The sequence below is a fragment of the Choloepus didactylus genome, chromosome 13 (genome assembly GCF_015220235.1).
Source record: "Choloepus didactylus isolate mChoDid1 chromosome 13, mChoDid1.pri, whole genome shotgun sequence".
Taxonomy (NCBI): Eukaryota; Metazoa; Chordata; class Mammalia; order Pilosa; family Megalonychidae; genus Choloepus; species Choloepus didactylus.
Genome location: NC_051319.1, coordinates 32,849,002 through 32,866,710, shown reverse-complemented (window position 1 = coordinate 32,866,710; position 17,709 = coordinate 32,849,002). Strand labels below are relative to the sequence as shown.

The 17,709-nt window shown below is 35.4% G+C and overlaps 1 protein-coding gene across 8 annotated transcripts in view; it reads left to right on the top strand.

Annotated features, from left to right (window-relative positions):
• MCTP1 (multiple C2 and transmembrane domain containing 1) overlaps nucleotides 1-17,709 on the top strand; it is a 549,320-nt gene that overhangs the window by 369,459 nt on the left and 162,152 nt on the right. For all 8 annotated transcript variants that reach the window (XM_037800839.1, XM_037800843.1, XM_037800840.1 and 5 more), the window contains 2 exons: nucleotides 3,573-3,759; nucleotides 8,509-8,602. In XM_037800839.1, the coding sequence (XP_037656767.1) occupies nucleotides 3,573-3,759; nucleotides 8,509-8,602 (281 nt within the window). The remainder of the gene's footprint in view (nucleotides 1-3,572; nucleotides 3,760-8,508; nucleotides 8,603-17,709) is intronic.

Genomic DNA, 17,709 nt, shown 5'->3' with positions numbered 1-17,709 from the left:
ATAAAGTAAAGTATACATCTGATCTACAACAATACAGAATCAACAGCTAAGTAGAGCAGACCTAGAGGGATTTGGTATACTCTAATCTACTTTGTGTCTGGTTTCTATCAGAATTTTTTTTTCCTGCTTGGCATTTTAGAAATACATCTGAAAAACAATATTTCATGTCTATAAACTAAATGTGTTCTTATAATTTCTTTTTTTGTGTGGAATTTCAAAGAAAGAAGATGTAACAAAGATGAATATGAATAGAGGTATAACAAATAGTTGACTTTGGGATTTTTGAGGGCTTGAAGTTCATATTTCAATTACCCCATATTTCAGATGTGAAAATGGAGATTCAGGAGGATGTGTTGTCTTGAAAAAGCTCACACATCTAATTAGTGAAAGAAAAGGGCTAGAACGAAAGGAATCTTGACTCCCAGTCCAGGCTATGAACATATTTTTGGAGTTTACAAATTTGCTTAAATATTTTTAAAATTTTGCATTTTCATTTGATAGCAATATAAAACCATTAATTTATACCTATTCTGGATCTTCTGGATGACCATCGTACAGCCTAGAACTTCTGTATTCAGACTATAGTGAGGAAACCCTTCCTTTGTTCATGACGTAACACTGCATACAGATGAGACAAATACAGAAGGATCCTCCCCCTAGCAATTGATACTGTATTCACATTGAGATAGACCAGGTCACAAGGGCTCCACCCTTTGTACAGATTTATAAGCAACATGGGGTACAAAATTCTCCATCCAATTCCAGCAATAGCTTGATTTGATACCCAATTAATGCAGATGTCAGTGGTGCCATAACACAAACTTCATCCTCAAGTTCTCAAGATAATTTGTCTTAGTTATCAGGTGATACTTCATTTAAAATGGCATCTGAGGATTGCTCCTGAGCAGAGTTTTCAGATAAATAGGGTATCCAAATAACTTCAACTAGCAAAAGAGCCTTGAAGTCATTAATACCCTTTTGTCCAATACATTTGTATAAACAGACTTTAGAATCATTAAAGTCAAGATTCTGAAACATTAAATACAGGACCGGACCAGTAATTATGTTTGTGAATACATCCAATATTGGAAGTTTAGTTTCATCAGAAAAATATCATCCTTCCTTTAAATTTACATTGTTAATATGAATGTTATTGGTTTCATAGTTTTCAAATGCAATTTGTAAAAGTTTCTTAGTTTATCATCTTATAAGAGCTGTAACTTAAGGCCTTCTTGCCTAGTTTGTATATATTTAAAAATCATTATAATAAAAATAACATAATCCCATACTTGGAAACTGAGGTAATTTTTTTCTGTTAGAAACAAGTCCAGATATTACTCATGTTTAAGAACCATTTCTAACAGCACACATTTCCTCCTTCGATGCATGATTGCTAGATGACAGATTCACCAAGGAAAAAAACCTGGATTTAGGATTTCAGAGCCCCATGTTCAGATCCTGGCTCTGCTGACAAATAACTACGTATCTCCATCAAGCCATGTAACCTCTCTGGCCCTCAGTTTTCTCATGGATAAATTAAGGAGATTGCAGGGATCACATATCCTTATGTCTGTTGGGACCAGGTATGGTAATTAAGTGAAATAGAGCAGCTCTAAATAACAGGCAGCATTGGGGACAGTAACAAACTTAGAGGACTTCTGTCTAAAATTATTTAAATTGAAAACTTTTTTTAGCTCAAAAAGCAAAACACACAAGTCTGTGGACCAGATTCCATCTGAAAGTTTCTAGCTTGCAATTCCTGAACCAGATAAACTTTAGAGCAGCTTCCTCAGCTCTAAAGCATTAAATGCAATGACACTAATAAAATAACAATGAGGGGTAGACCAGCCTCTATATGGCCAAAGTGGTAATAGGCAGAGAAGGAAATCCCCCAGAATACTGCAATGTGTTTTAGTGTTTTAAGAGTGGTGCAGCATCATATAAAATAATTAGTCGAGGAAGGGACTGTGAAAAGAATGTCAAAGTAAGTGAAACCCTTCTTGGTCCCAGCTTCATCCACCCAAAAGTGCCATCTGAATTATTATCCCAATTAAATTCTCTAGTATTATATTCTCAATCCAAGCCAGCGATTCATTCGGCATTCAACAAACCATGGGCTAGGCACTGTGCCAGATGCTGGAGAAACCTATCTATAGAAAATCATATTCGTGTTTTTCCTTTTTGCTACAGAATACCTTTGATTGGTTGTTTTTCTCCCTTGTACTTTTTACCCGCTGTTTGTTCTGGGTGTTATTGACAAGAACTTAATTACAATTAAAATTAGAATATTAGATAAGCCATTTGATATATTTTCTCCCCTTTAGAGTTTAAGGAGACATATGAGGATATTTTGAAATGGACATTGTATTAGTAGAAGCAATGAAGTTGTTTGAATCACATTCTAACTTGAGGAAGATATTTTCTGGACTTGGTTTCTCAGCCTTTAGCATTTAGCACACACAGACTTTCTGCCACTGACAAGAGTGTTTCTTTTCTTTTCTTTCTTTCTTTTTTCATCTATATTCCTCTTCCTCCCATTTGTTTCTAAGCCTGACCATCTCCTGTGTTAAGTGATAGGCAAAATAAAAGATAAATGTCATACTTTGGTTCAATTTCTAAAATCACTCACACTACAGAGATCTTTGAGCTTAATTACAAGCTTTGAGGTCCTGTTCATGGGAGTTTAATTTAAAAGCAAAACAATAGACAATAAATAGATAGGATGAGGAATAAGAATTTAATCTGTCCCTGATAGCTGACCACCCCATTTACGATATGTAACCGTATTTACTCTTTTAGTTGGCTATTTCCTGTTTTAAATGTATTTTATTCGTATCTGCCACCTTTCTCTCAGTTTATTGGCCTTGTGATCACCACATTATCCTTCTCTTTAAAATCAGTTGACTTTTATGAAAAGAGTTTGCAAGGTGTTTAACTCTGAAAGACTAGCATATAGAGCATGGCTGCCATGTTATAAAACTGCTGTTGGGACAAATCTGATGTGTCACATTCAAGCTACGTTTTCAGAGGATTTGTTTGTTTTTCACTTAGATTTGTGCAGTGAAGTATGTATGAATTGGCATGGTTTTTAAGAGGTAAAGCTTTATGGCATCACCATAGGACATATTCTTGTTCACTGCTTAATAACATTTTTGAAGAGGGAGAAAACATCCATTTTTTAAAAAGTGGTGCAAAAATCCAGACTCTTGGTAGTTTGCCTCTCTGGACAGCTCACATCAGTCTTTCTGGGAAGCCAAGCCCCAGTGATCTAGTTCCTCAGGCCATCAAGGGATTAGAAGTCCCTTCTGCTTTATGAATACGGTGATGGTAGGTAATAATCAAATCGGATAAGTGTATGCTAGTATCTTACAGGAAATGCGCAAATATAGATTTTAAGATAGGCGGGGTTTATGTTTTGTGAAGAAAGTCAGCTGATATGAAAGACCTATTCTTTCAGTGATCCAAATGGTATTTCTATTGATTTATTTATCACCTAGCTCTGAGCAGCCTGTATTCGCACTGTTTGATGTGGCGAAGAAAGCTACTTGCTGATTGAAAACATTTGTTTCTAGGTGCCAGGTTGACCTGTCGGCCCTCAGCAGGGAACAGACACACAAGTTGGAGTTGCAGCTGGAAGAAGGTGAGGGACACCTGGTGCTGCTGGTCACCCTGACAGCTTCAACCACAGTCAGTATCTCTGACCTCTCTGTCAACTCCCTGGAGGACCAGAAAGAGCGGGAGAAGATATTAAGGAGATATGTACGTATGTAACCCTCCTCTCTTCAGGGGTCACGTATGACTAGACTTGAGCCAAGGGTGTAAATAATTCACCTGCAGTGACAGAAGAACTTCTGAAAAGCTGTCCAGTAGAAGGGCCACTGGAAGCAGAAAGCAAATGCAAATGGTACATGGACCTTTGCAGAAGCACTTGCCTTGTCCACTGTTGTCTAAAGATCTGCTCACCCCCTAAGGTCCTTCTTGTGCAAGTTCTGGGATTCTGAGATCCCACTCGGTGACTTTTATGAGCAAAATTGTCATGCAGGAAAATTTCCCATAAGGGAAAGTCAGGTTTAAACCTTTACCCATCATCACTTTAAAATTAATTTCTAACTCTTTGTAGATGCAATTAAGATTCTTTGTCTTTCCAAGTTTGAAACAGAGTTAAGTGGTATTTATGTTATTTAGTAGCTTAATAACTAGAGAGCGCTCACAGAGTGATTTTGATTTTCAACTGCTGTATTTCTTTTTTTTTTTTAGTTGATTGTGAAATAAAATGAAGCACCCTCAACTTTTGATCAAATGTGGAATGATAGAGTAGAATAGTGAGTCACTAAAATAACTCCTGTCCTCACTTTTTGCCACATCAAAATTCACAACCAAACACACCCAGCACCCTTGCATGTGCACTTCCTGCCTTGTAGTTTGCTTGAATCAACAGAGAGGGGAGCTCTTACTCCACCGTTCTCTGTCAATGGAGGCTCGAAAAAAGTAAATGTTTCAGTTCCCGTGAAGCTGGGAGAAAAGCTTTTCCACTTAAAATTACAAAGCTTGTATTGTACAGTGCTGCCAGGTGTTTAGAAGGCTCCTCCAGACACTCAGCCATGAAACCAAGCTCTGACTAACAAAGAACCGCTTAATTTTTTTAAGGTTTTAAAATATTCCTATTTGCTGACTGACATCCTTTCAATAACTGAATTTAATAAAGATGTACCTTATCACACTGTGCAGATAACATGAAGTGCTGGTACTAATGCTCTACAATATTCTTCAAACAGATTAGCAGGATGTGCACTTCGGCAAATTTATTCTAGCTATCTCCACTGCATCAGCTGTCTGCTAATGCTTGTACAACTCATCCACCAATAGTGTTATCATAAATAGTTTAATAGAGGTGACTTAGCAAGGCTGAAGAGTATGTATTTTTAAACCAACTAAGAGCCTAAGGTACTGTGTGCCGTCTTATATAATTGCATTTATGAGAATCATTTCACATTTTGGTACCCACCAAAGCATACTCACCTGGTACAAGAAGTTATCCTCTTGAATTAACAAATATTTAAGGGACTTGGTATATTGATGTAAAATTCTGCTAGTTACTGTTATGCTGTATTTGGTGGATTAATATTTTAATACTATCCCACCTATTATGATACTGCTGGGTAGGTAACTAGAAATAATCCAACTAGTGTTAATTCTTTTTTTTTTTTCTTTTGTTAGATGAACTTCCCTAAATCAGACATTTCCATTCAAAATTTGAATATGTGTTCTCACATCTTCTTTCAAATATTAGTTATTTCAATTAAGTGTAAAATATCATGTGGCTGTCCCAATTAATTCTCAGATTATATTTTGCTCAATATTTTAAAAAGTGAAACATGTTTAAATATATTTTTTTAACCTTGAATTCCAGTCATGGGCCTGTATCTCCCTCCATAGACCTATTTCTAAGAAGCTACTATGTGTACTGTAAAGCACTTATGTTACAGTTACTCACAGCAATATAAGAACAAGGACCTACATTGTCGGGCTTCAGTGTGTCTACTTTTTATTCTATGAATTATGAAATGAATGAAAGCTTTATCATGTCTGAAATATCCCCTGTTTTGTAGGAACATATAAGAAAGGTTATTAGATTTGTTTGGATGCTTATTTGTGTATTTTCCTGCAAGACTTGTGTATTTTTAAAAGTTTAGGTTAAATGTAATCATTTGATACCGATTGTATTCAGAAAGTAAATGACACAGCCCTGAAAAAGCTGCCCATTGCTGTCATTTAGCTGTTCATTGCCAAGCGCTGAAGCCCCACCAATTAAACAGACATTACTGTGTGCATCATTATTTGATCACCACATTCTGAAAAGATGGCTAATTCCATTTTTCTTTTTTCCTTCTTTTGCGGGGAGGGAAGGTGGGAAGGTCAATAGGAGGTGGGTAGTAATGGGTAGTAGACCAAGAGTGATTGTATGACCTTTTCAGAACGGGTATGCTGAACCCTTGCTCCCCCTTGTCACAGTTTAAAAACCAGAGGAGCTAGTTTAGAGAAGAAGTTGTTAGCATTCCATTTTTATTATGACATTTCACAGTCATCCGATTTAATGTCCCTTGACCGGATTGTCCACCGTGAGACGATGGGCTTGAAATGTTATTTAGAGCATTGATAAAAGGTGAGCGGTTCTAAGATGACAGCGAGTCATAAGGCTGGTGGTGTGACATTAATTTTCTCCATAACAGAGATGGAATAAGACGTCACGGTGACAAGCTGTCAATCAGCTCTGGCCCCTCAGAGCATCTTGATGCTATAGGATGGGGTATTGCCTCTCCCATAATAGAGCTGAACTGAGATGCTCTCCCTGACAGCTGCTGCAGCCATAGAGAAAATATATTATACAGCCTTTCATTAAAAAAATAAAGAGGACTCCTCTCCAGAGCATTTCAATCTTTTCCCATCTATTGAGGGCTGAAAGGATTCACAGCAAATCATAGATTCTTCTGCTATGGAAATTTCTGGCTTCAGAAGCCATCCAGGTTTTGAGGCCTTCGAAAATAACCGTAAATAACAAGGCAGGAATACCTCCTGATAAAGCATTACATGAATTTATGTTTTTCAAACTAATATATGTAAGTAATTTGCTCTTTTTTTTGTAGGTTTTTTTTTTTCTACTTCTATGTGTCACTGATCTAAACAATTGAAATTTACAATAAATTACTGAGTGTCAGCTGACTCAAGGAAATGAAACCTTCAAATAATAATTACCCCTCCAAATGGAAAGCAGGGAAGCAGAGCATCAGAGCTGAAGCACCAGAAGACAGTATGTCTGTGGAATGAGGTTACCAGTGTGAAATGATTCTCAGACATGAGGACTGATGATAGTTGTTTTAGTCACAGTGAAACTTGGATTAAATTGCTCCTGAAAATTAAAGTCCAGGAACCTTTTGATAAAACTGTTTACCACCATTAGGATAGGGAACTTATCTGGTTTATAACATTGGGCAAGTTCCGAGATAAGAAGCTTCCCAAACTTGATCATTACTGCATTAGGAAGACCACACACCCAAACCTCCGAATTCTAACACCCTTGTCTGCAGCCCCACTGTTAGACCCTTGATACACAGCAATTTAAATGGAGTGAGAAGTACATTTTCACTGAACCCTGTCATCTGGTAGTTTAAACAGATTTGTGACAGTCAACAACTATTTAAAAACAATAAAAGATTAAGAGTTAATCCTGTGATAAACATGCTTTGTAAAAAGACTATGAGATTATGTATATGTCTGTGTTTCCTCCTCTCAGGATACCAAGGTAGCTTCAGTGTAAACAATGACTAGTCAGACAGGACTGATAAAGTTAATATTGCAGTGTGCTTTTGTTTGTCAGTATTCTTAGGTTATTTATGAAACAATGGGAATGCTCTTTACTCCAGTAATATTTCCCAAGGTAACTTTTTTTTAATGCAAAATATATTATACTTCCTGGTAATGAAGCATTTTAAAGATTATGATAAAGAAGTACCTTTGATTTATTGAGTAGAAATGCTGATCTCTTCATAAGAAAAATGCTATGAAGTGTATATAAACAAATGTTTGTTAGTATTCTGTAGGCTCATTTTACTCCCTAAGTATTCATGCCCATTAGACTTCTAAATTATGGTACTGATATGCCCCTTTTAATGCCTTCAAGTAATAAACTTATTAAAACATCACCCTTATTAATTTATGAAGTGAAGTAGATTTTATAATTTGGATCTCATCTATCAGTTTCTATATATTCACTTCTGAACATATTAAAATAGCAAAATAAAACTATAAATTTAAGAAAAATTACTTGCCACTTTTGAATTTATTTTAGTCATCTTGAATTTATTTTAAAAAAAGATTATGTCTTTAATCTAGAAGGTTTATAGAAGTGCATTTGTCTTTTGAATTGAATATCAGAAGACAGTCTTTAGATAATTTAACTCTCATCTAGCACATACAATTTCCAAAATTCACTGAGAAGAAAATAGTAGAAAAAGAATAATTAATTTGTTGAACATTGACTTCCTTACTCCCAGACTCTGCGGGTGTTACATAACCAACAACTTAAGATTCACTACTAAGAATCATTAGTTTCTGACTCATCTGTATCTGCAGATAAAAAGTGCTTGGAATATTTTGGTAAAGGAGATGGAAGGAAAAAAAAGCAGAGATACTCTATTCTGTAATTTGTTGTTCACTATTTGTTGATATTTATGGAGAGGAAATTCTGTGGTATTTTTTATTCTTTAAAAAAAAATCTCATATAGCAACAAATATCTACATAAATATGCATGTTTGTGTGTATATATATATATATTTTTTTTTTTTTTTCATAATGGTAGAAGGGTATTACATATTGAAGAAACACAAATGTCCCTTTTAGCCACTTAAGCAGCATCCTAAGACAAACCATAAAACTTAGTGTTTTGTCAGCACACTCTTTAGGGCTTTTTAAGACCTTTCTTTTCTAATGCTGATATTGGGGTCTTTCAGAGGCCCTTGCGGATATTTCACAACCTGAAGGATGTGGGATTTCTCCAGGTGAAAGTAATCAGAGCAGAATGTTTGATGGCTGCTGATGTCACAGGTAAGAAATGATGGAATTCTCCTTTAGCTGTATCGAGCAACAAGCAAGGTCCACACCATTTAATAAACCAACTCTGCATTTCACCCTACTGGATCATCAAAGTACATAAATTACATATAAAGATTCAGAGTTGATCTTACAGAGATTTACCAACCCCTGAATTTTTATACTGTTGCTGCTTTTCTAAGGCAGGGTGACGTATTAAAAATAATAAAACTTTTGAATTGTTGTCTTCTCTAAGGTTCTCCAAAGTTCAGGCAACATTGTGGGAATATATTTTTCCAGGTTTTGTCATTTCGGTATTCTGGAATAATGTGATGATATCATCTTCTCTCAGACAGTATCAATTTCCCTCAGATGATATTATAGCATCACAACATTTGTAATTCAAACATGTGTGAAATCTGTATGCATAGTTCACCAAAAAGCTCAGATGCATAATAGTCAATAATTTGGCATGAACTCTTGGTATTTGGATCACTGATTAAATTCTGCAATTGTCCAAATTTCTTAGCACTATCAAGGGATAATTCTGGATCTAAACTAAGCACCTAGATTGTACTAAATCTTCTAGGGTCTTGGAAGACCCTAAAAGTAGTCTTGTCTCCTGGTATATTTAATTTAAAGCTTCTTGATTTGGGTATTGCTGCTTCTAAGGTGGGTAAATAAGTTGCCTGATGACTATTTCATCAATTTCCAGAATTAAGTCATTTTTTGAAGTTGTAATTTTATGACCATTCATTTATTGTTAATTTCATAAAGATTTGGAAGATATTTATACCAGTCCTTAAAAGATCCATCTCCAGACTAACTTTAACCATTTTTTGTGCAAATTTCTGTGTTTCTGAAAGAAATTATCCACTTATTTTTTTGTGGAAATATGCTTACCATTGTTAATGTTTAGCAAAATGACCCTAAAGAGGTAACTGATTGATTTGAAGGGGAGAAATGCACTTTCCTTTGTTCAAGGATCTGCACATCCATTGCATGATTGCTGTGTCCTTGTTTAATTCATTGACCAGAAACAACATCAAATTAAAAGATAACATGCCTTAAAATTAAAACAGCAAATGTTTGCTCCAAAATGGCAACATTCTTTAATTTTAACATTTGTGTATCATCAAGAGACTATTTATATATGATAAAAATTAAAATGTTGGGAGTTTACAGTTTCTTTAAAGAGGTAATTATCAACTCATTTGTTACCAAAAAAAAATGATAACAGCTGTCAAATATTCTTTAAAAACAAGCATACCTGAAATTGGTGGGAAAGAGGGTAGTTTGTGATCTCTTTGCCTGTATGCTGCTGACTTGGCTCCTTGTAATAAATAATTAGTGAATTCTAAGTTGATCCATTTTCTCCTTTTTTGTGAATTTTATTTCCACTATAGTTATAGTCAGAATAATCTGGGCACAGTAATTTCTCAGAAAAATACAGGTACCATTTACTTCAAAAGCTTAGATACCTGCCCATTACACAAGTTGAATGCAATTATGTAAGTTGGTCTTCTCTTGGAAAGAAGCTGTCATGCTTTTAAAACTTCATGAATATGCAAACTACGTTAACCCAGTTGGCCTGTATGCCACTATAGAAGTTAAAGTACATATTCTTTCAAAGCTGGAAACAAATAGAGATATTTCTTTTCCAATGATTCTGTGTAAATTAGTGTGAATAACAATAGCCTTTTCCCTAGAGATTCAAAGAGATAATTTTGATTTGATAAAAATGAACATTAATTTGGGAAATACTGAATAACAGATTCTCCCTTTTTTTTCCCTCCAGTTTTAGGGATATAAATCTAATGATTCTTCATTCTGCAGTGACCTTATAATCTAATGTGCTCTGAATTGAACAAGAGAGATGTTGAACTATTCAGGGCATGAGGATAATTCAGTCTTTGACCTTGCTCACTTTTGGACCTTTTGTGGTCTTCATGACATTTGTGATGGCAGCAAAAATTGAGAGTCATGTATTTAACTCAGAAATATCTGAACATACTACCAATTTTTAAAATAATCTTTACTTCTGAAAAGGATAGGTACTTTTATATATACAGATTCTTCCTGATTTTTGTCATTAAATTTGGGACACAAATAAGCTCTCTGCATACTTTATCTCTTACTTGTTCAAAGAACTTTTAAAATATGTTCATTTCAGTGGACAATGATAGCTAAGCGCTAAAAGATACTAAGCACATTTGGAAAGAGGGAATTGAGTGAATAGTGCTGTCTTCAAATCCTCAAATTAGCATCCATTTAGGAGTGTTGTGGAGAGAGAAGGGAGATTTTAAATCACTGAAACTCTCTGTGCTAAGACAAGAATATTTTCTGACCTGGTACCAATGAGACTATTACTACAAAATACTAGGTTGGCTTCAGAAAACTTTTTGTTAGATAAGTCTAAGAATCCAAACTTACGTTTGGCGAACTTTGCTCTATTTTTAAAATATGTTTAATGATCTGAACATAAAGAAAGAAGCTAAACCTCCATGATTTAAGCTAAATTTTTAAAATTATAATACTCAATCATTAGACATCAGCGCAGAAGAGAAAGATTCTATAATCTTTTAAGTAGCCATCAATCTTACTGCCGCTGTTACAAAGAATTTTTCCCTTTCAAAATGTAAAATTTTTCTTTTGTTACAACACATTCATTGAGAAACATTGTGATACTGTATTAACTCTGTGTGAATAAAGAGCAATTGAGACTCTCTTTGAATGAGTGAGTATAAAGCACAAATTACTTTTTAATGAAACCCTCAATTCTTTCCCCTTCCACAAAAAGCCTATAGCCTTGTTCAGCTGAACACTACTACAGTAGGTCACTTCAGTTAAGCCCCTAATAAACTGTTGATGGTCGAGGGTAGTTTTTTCTTCAGTCTCAATAGCCCAGTGTTGGACAGTGCACTTCAAATCATTAAGGTTAATACAGATTTAAAAAAGAGATTAACTCGGGTGGTTAAGGCCTCAATTTACAACTCCCACACATACACATGCATTGAGCAAAGCACAAGAGTGGATTGAAATTTCAGTCAAATTGTGGGCAGCTTTTCACCGACTGAGAAAATGGCACTCTGGTTTTCAAAGTTGGTCCGCTGAATTCTTGGTGAGGGAGAAAGTTCGAATAACTGAGAAATACTGCTCAGGACAACTTACTTACCTTTCGACTAACCGTTGAAAAGGTTAATGTTTCTCTGCACCATCAAAGCAAAACCTAGAGACTGCCTGGCCCTGTGTTCGCTGGGGAAGATTCTGTCTATCACTAAATCAAGTGTTCCTTATATTGGACAGATTGTGAAGAGAGAAACACCACTGGGGGCGGGGGGGTTGGTAGTGGAAAACAGTTCATCTTGGAATTTGTCTTTCATAGTTTCTAATTGTATTTTTCCTTGGGCAGGGCCTAATTTCTGCTTTCAACAGACCATTTAATGTCTTCTGTATTGAGAGAGGCTTTCTTTGCAGAGTATTTAGACCTGGCCTGTTGGTTTTTTCATGTTCCAAGAGAAGAAAGAAAAAAGATTTCTTCTCCTCAGCCCCTCCCCTTCATTTTCCCCTGGGTTGTTTTTTTGAGCTACCCAAGAAGAGGTCACAGCCTCTCCTGGGAGATCAGCCACTCAGTTTCAGAAACAGTGATATGGGAGAACTGTGAAACCCTTTCAAAGGATGCCCTACCTTTTCACTGTATTAAAAGGTACACTAATATAAAACTTCTCCCAGGTGAACTGATCTCTCAAATTAATGCACCATCTCTTTCAGAAAACAATAGAGGAGGTAAGAAAAGGGAGAGAGAGAAAGAGAGAGAATTTTACAATGAACAGAATCTGTCACCGAAATAGTCCCATTAAATGAACATGTCTTTTTCTAAAACAAGGCTACACATAAAGACTTGCAAATCTGCAGTCCCATAGTCTAAAAGCCTAGTAGTTATTAAGAGAGATGTTTACTACCCCTTTATTTGCATAGACTTTTCCCATGTTTTTCTTTGGGAAAACTGTCTTCATTGTTGGAAAATATTTAAGTAACAAAACAGCAGAAAAAGACATGCTACAGTTTTTTTATCAGCTTCCGTGAGAGTCTTATTATCTTAAGAAATAACAGTTAGCAGCTCAGATTCATTAGCAGAGCTAAATTTAAGTCCCATTTGACAAGCTGCCTAGAAAACATTTTGTTTTGCTGTCTGTGGGCTTTAATTAAGATGTGTTCAATTTCGGTCCTCTTCAGCCTCCCCCCACCCCACCCCCCACCCCCCTACTTGCTGTGTCACAGACCGGCGATCAGACACTTTTAGATGGTCCGGCCCATGACTTTGACCTTCTGCGCAGTCCGGCGTTCCCTGGGGAACCGTTCAACTCATGAGGTCTGATTTCACACTTCCAGGATGCCTCAGCTCTCTTAACAATGACAGGGAGACAAAGCCCTTTAGAGCAGGCCGCATGGGGACTTGTTTAAATTGGAAACCAGAGAGGAGTCAAGGAACAAGGTTATGGGCTACAGAATAGTGCTTTTAATAAAGAGCTCACAGCTCTGGCTCAGCTCAAAGAGGTCTACCTCTGTACAATTAATTGAGCCATTTATCTGGAGCATCTTAGGCCTCTACTTTCTCACAGAATTGTGTGGTAAATATCAGCTAAGAAGCAAATGAGATATGCATGAAATGAATTTTAACACTTTGATTACTGTGCTTCCAGTCTTCATTAAAAGTAAATTTATTTGTATTTCTGACCTCATTATCAGTAGACTGCCTGCATTTTTATTGGTCCCTGTGATTTCCAGCTTGTGTGTGTCGTGAAGGTATATTTTATACAGAGATTTGGATTTATTATTCTTTGTATTTTTCCCCGAAAATTATGGGACTAGTCACAGAAAAAAAAAGAAAAGACAGCTGTACAGAAAAAGGCGAGTCTCTTCTTTGGAAGTTTTACATACAGTTGAAGAAATACCAAGTACATATATATAACATGGACAAGATACTGTCCTTTAAAAAAAATAACTTTTAGTATGTTACAGTAGCAAATTAATAAGATACAAGCAATTTTTGCTTAGCATGACTGTCAGAATATAATACCTGTATTATAAAAGGTAGCTAAGTTGCTTCTTTTATAGAATTGTAGCAGTTTGGATTTTTTATAACTTATGCCATTAATTGCTATCATGAAATTTAACAACATTGATGATATCTGGTAAATGCAGCCTTAGATTTCATGATAATTCTTTTAAACCTATGTCGGAAGAAAAGAAAATATATATCCTTTAACCTTTATATAGTTGCATTGAAAGTACTATATATAAAATATGGTAGAAATCTTCATATTTCTAGATTGTCAAGTGTAAAATAATTTACCAAATAAAAGAGGGCCATGAGCAGATGTCATTCATAATTTCCTAACTTTTACTATTTTAACCTGAAATTATATTGCATCAAACAAAAACCCCAATTCTTCCATACAATGAATTAAAAAATATCCCAAGCAAAGTGTCTTTATTTCCATTACATAATCTAATGTTGCTCCCATTCACTTTGAATAAGTAAATTTATAGAAGACTAGTAAGCAGTTAATATACTTTGAGAAGAAATTTTATCCAATTTATAATGCATCAAAAAAATCCTTTTCCTGAAATTATCGTGTTAATATACCTGGTTTAGAAAATGCACACATTAAATGTGTTAATACTATATTAATCTCTTTCTTAAGAAGGAAACTAGACAAATAAAGGCACCACAAGGAAAGAAAGCAAACTGTTGCTCTTCATTTTGTTATTTTACCACATCTCACCTGGAAATAAAAGTTACTTCCTTTTAGTAATTCCATTTCTAAAACTAAACCGAATTCTAATAGAAATTCAAAAATGTTCTTCTAAAATCAGTTGATAGCAAATATTTATAAAAATAGGAATGAAAATGATAATTTAGTATAAGTGCTAGCAAGGCCTGAGTCAGAACCAGTATTTGACAGGAATTACAGAAATCATGTGTCATTCATATGCAGATCACATGGTTAGAAGGTACTGCTTTGGAAGAATACATGGACTGACAAAAGGGATTAATAATTGGGTTTGATATGCTCTAGAGGTGAAGGGCTATGGGATGAGAAAGTAGTGGTCCCACTATCAATGGGAAATGAAGGAAAGAGAAACACTATATAAAATAATTAATCGGGTTCTGTGGAACTAAGATTACAAAATGATCCTTTGAGTAAAGAATTAGAGAATCGCTGATTTGGCTTGGAGGGCTAGCTTCAGGATTTCACTCAGTGTGTGAAGAAATGCTTTCAGATGCTGGAATCCTTGCTTATAATTAAACTATTAATTGTATTTTGTTACATTACACTGTAGTTGTGTACATAAGCAATTCATTTCCTAGAATCATGGACCAGGGAAATGCTGCAGAGAGAATCTGGATTTAACTAGACTTTAAAAAAAAAAACTTACTACAGGGATATTTGAATTATATGATAGCAGAGTTAGTTATATTCATAAGTGATTGAACAGTAGATCCCAAAGAGTTATTAAAGGATTGATGTCCATGGTGATCCCCAAGTGGAGGGATATAGGGTTCTGCTCTTAATCTAACTTGTTCAACATAGTTGCTAATGACTTTGAGGAGATAATTGACTGCTTCCTTATCAAACTTGCTAGAGGGACAGTTAATTCAGTTTATGTAAGACCAAGATCAAAATATGTATCAACAGACTGGAATAATAGGCTTAGTTTAACAAGATAAATATTAAAAAGTAAAAATCAGAAGTCTTACCTGGGAATAAAACAGGGATGCCTTACTTTAACAGTAGAAAATAAAGAAAAGACTTTGGGGTGTAAGTTGAGTTTCAGGTGCATGAGTGCGAACTACAACTGTATCAATTGTGGTTACATTGAATAGAAGTCCAGATGGTAACTGTATTCTGAACTGGTTTTACCTACTGTTTTTCCAGTTTGGGAAGCTATTCTTTAAGGAAGGACATCGGCAAACTACCCAGAATATATTCTCAGTTGGGATATCTCATGTTTTAAAATCAAGCCATTTGAGAATAGCTCAAAGAACTGATGATGATGATAAAAAAAAATAGCACTAATAATGGTGAATAATATTTATTGAGCCCATATCACATGTTAGATACCACCCTGAGCTTGATATATGGATTGTCACAATCTCACAACAAACTAATAGGTACTGTTATTATCCCCACTTTACAAGCTAGAAAACTGAGGTGCAGAGAGGTTAAGTAACTTGTCCAAGATCAACACATACACACACACACACACACACACACCCACGCACACCAGCTCATAAATGGTAGAGCAAAGATGATTTGGCCAAGATCCATTGACTGAAGCCACAGCTTATACTAAGAGAGCTGGAGAAAGGAAGGTATTGAATGGAAATGATTTCTTTTGTCAGTTGTCCAAAGGCCTGTAATGGGGTGGGTATAGATAGAAGCTGATGAGGAAGGTAATAGCCAAGGTTCAGGTCCAGAGAGCAGATTCCCTTCTGCTAGTTTAATCAGAGAGTTTAATCAGAATTTTAATCAGAAAGGAATTTTAAATGGATTATAGAATCTACAGGGGAAGAGAAAGCCTAGGGAAATGATCTCTGAGCTGAATTTCCAAAGTTTAATGCTAAAGCCACATGGCAGAACTAAAGAGTTGCTGCCTCTGCCACACTAGCAAGTAGGGCAGACACTGTGACAACTGCTTACACTAATCCTACTTACAGTCTGCACCAACAAAATGGACACCACATGTTCTCACTTAACTGATTCCTAATTTTCAAATCTTCTGATTGGTGCAACCTTAATCACCTCTGCAACACTAGCTGCAAGGGAGTCTGAAAATACCACTTTGGGCTTTGTGGTCTTTATGGTCAGGAAGAGATACTAGAAGGTAGTTAGAATAGATATTCAACAAATCACTCACAATATCCAACCCAGGAGGGTAGGTACCAAACATAATCACATACTCTCTACGTACTTGATGCTGTGCCCCCACTTTATACCTGTTATTCCTTTTGGATTTTCAAATTACTTAGAGGGCAAATAAAAAAATAGAGAAAGCATTTTTCAAAAATTATAATTGCCAAAAGTAGATCAGAATATTCCTGTGGAGGCTGTGATTTCCTCATCATTGAAGTGTTGAAGGGACGCTTCAACCCGAAGATCCTGAATGACCACCCAGTTGCAAAGGGGATTCAAGCCCTAGATGAGCTTTCAGATTTTGCCTTTAAGGTTTCTTTCCAGGCCTCAAAGTCTGAGATCCTACAGTAGATACCAAGATGAATAACAGATTCCTGCATGTTATTTTGTAGGAGGGAATTAATAAATAAAAAGATGCAAACATAATTAGGAAGGCAGATGGCAATTTTCAGTTGTATTACCTTTGATTATTTAAAAAGAAATAGAAAGTTTTCATCACCTAATACAGTCCTTAATTTTTGTAAGACTAAAAGAATTTTATGCCACAGTGAAAAAGATCTCTCCAGCTAATTAATTTATTTATAGGGAAGATTATCTGAAACCTCATGCACCACTGCTAGAGGAGAATAAATGAACATATATTTACTTTAGGTCTTAATAGTATCTATCAGTTCCATAACATATCTTGCAAAAACAAATGAGCTTATAACATGTTTTTATGTTCACTTCATACCAAATACTTCTGTGTTTCTAAGCTTGTAACAGGTCACTTGCACAAAGTTTCTGTATTAAATATGAATTGAAAATGAAGTCTTTGTATGTTTTTCACACAGCTTAAGTTTTTATTAACGTTTAGGCAGAATTCTTTCATAGCCTTTCCTCATTTTATAGGTCCTATAGTCCCCCTCCTTGTTCTTCTACAGTTTCTTACCTGTCTTATTAGCATTTCTTCTGTCATGAATTTCAAGGTTCCCAGCATATATTAAGATGGTTCAATTGTAGGATCAACATGTATCTAGTTATATACCATCCTAAAGGTATTATTTTGCATTTACTGACCTTTATTTACTTTTATTGCTCTTAGTCATGGTTCTCAAAGTGTGGTCCTTTGGGGATCCACAAAATCCTTTTAAGGATCTGTGAAGTCAAAACTGTTTTCATAGAACTAAGATGTTAATTGTCTTTTTTATTCTCATTTTC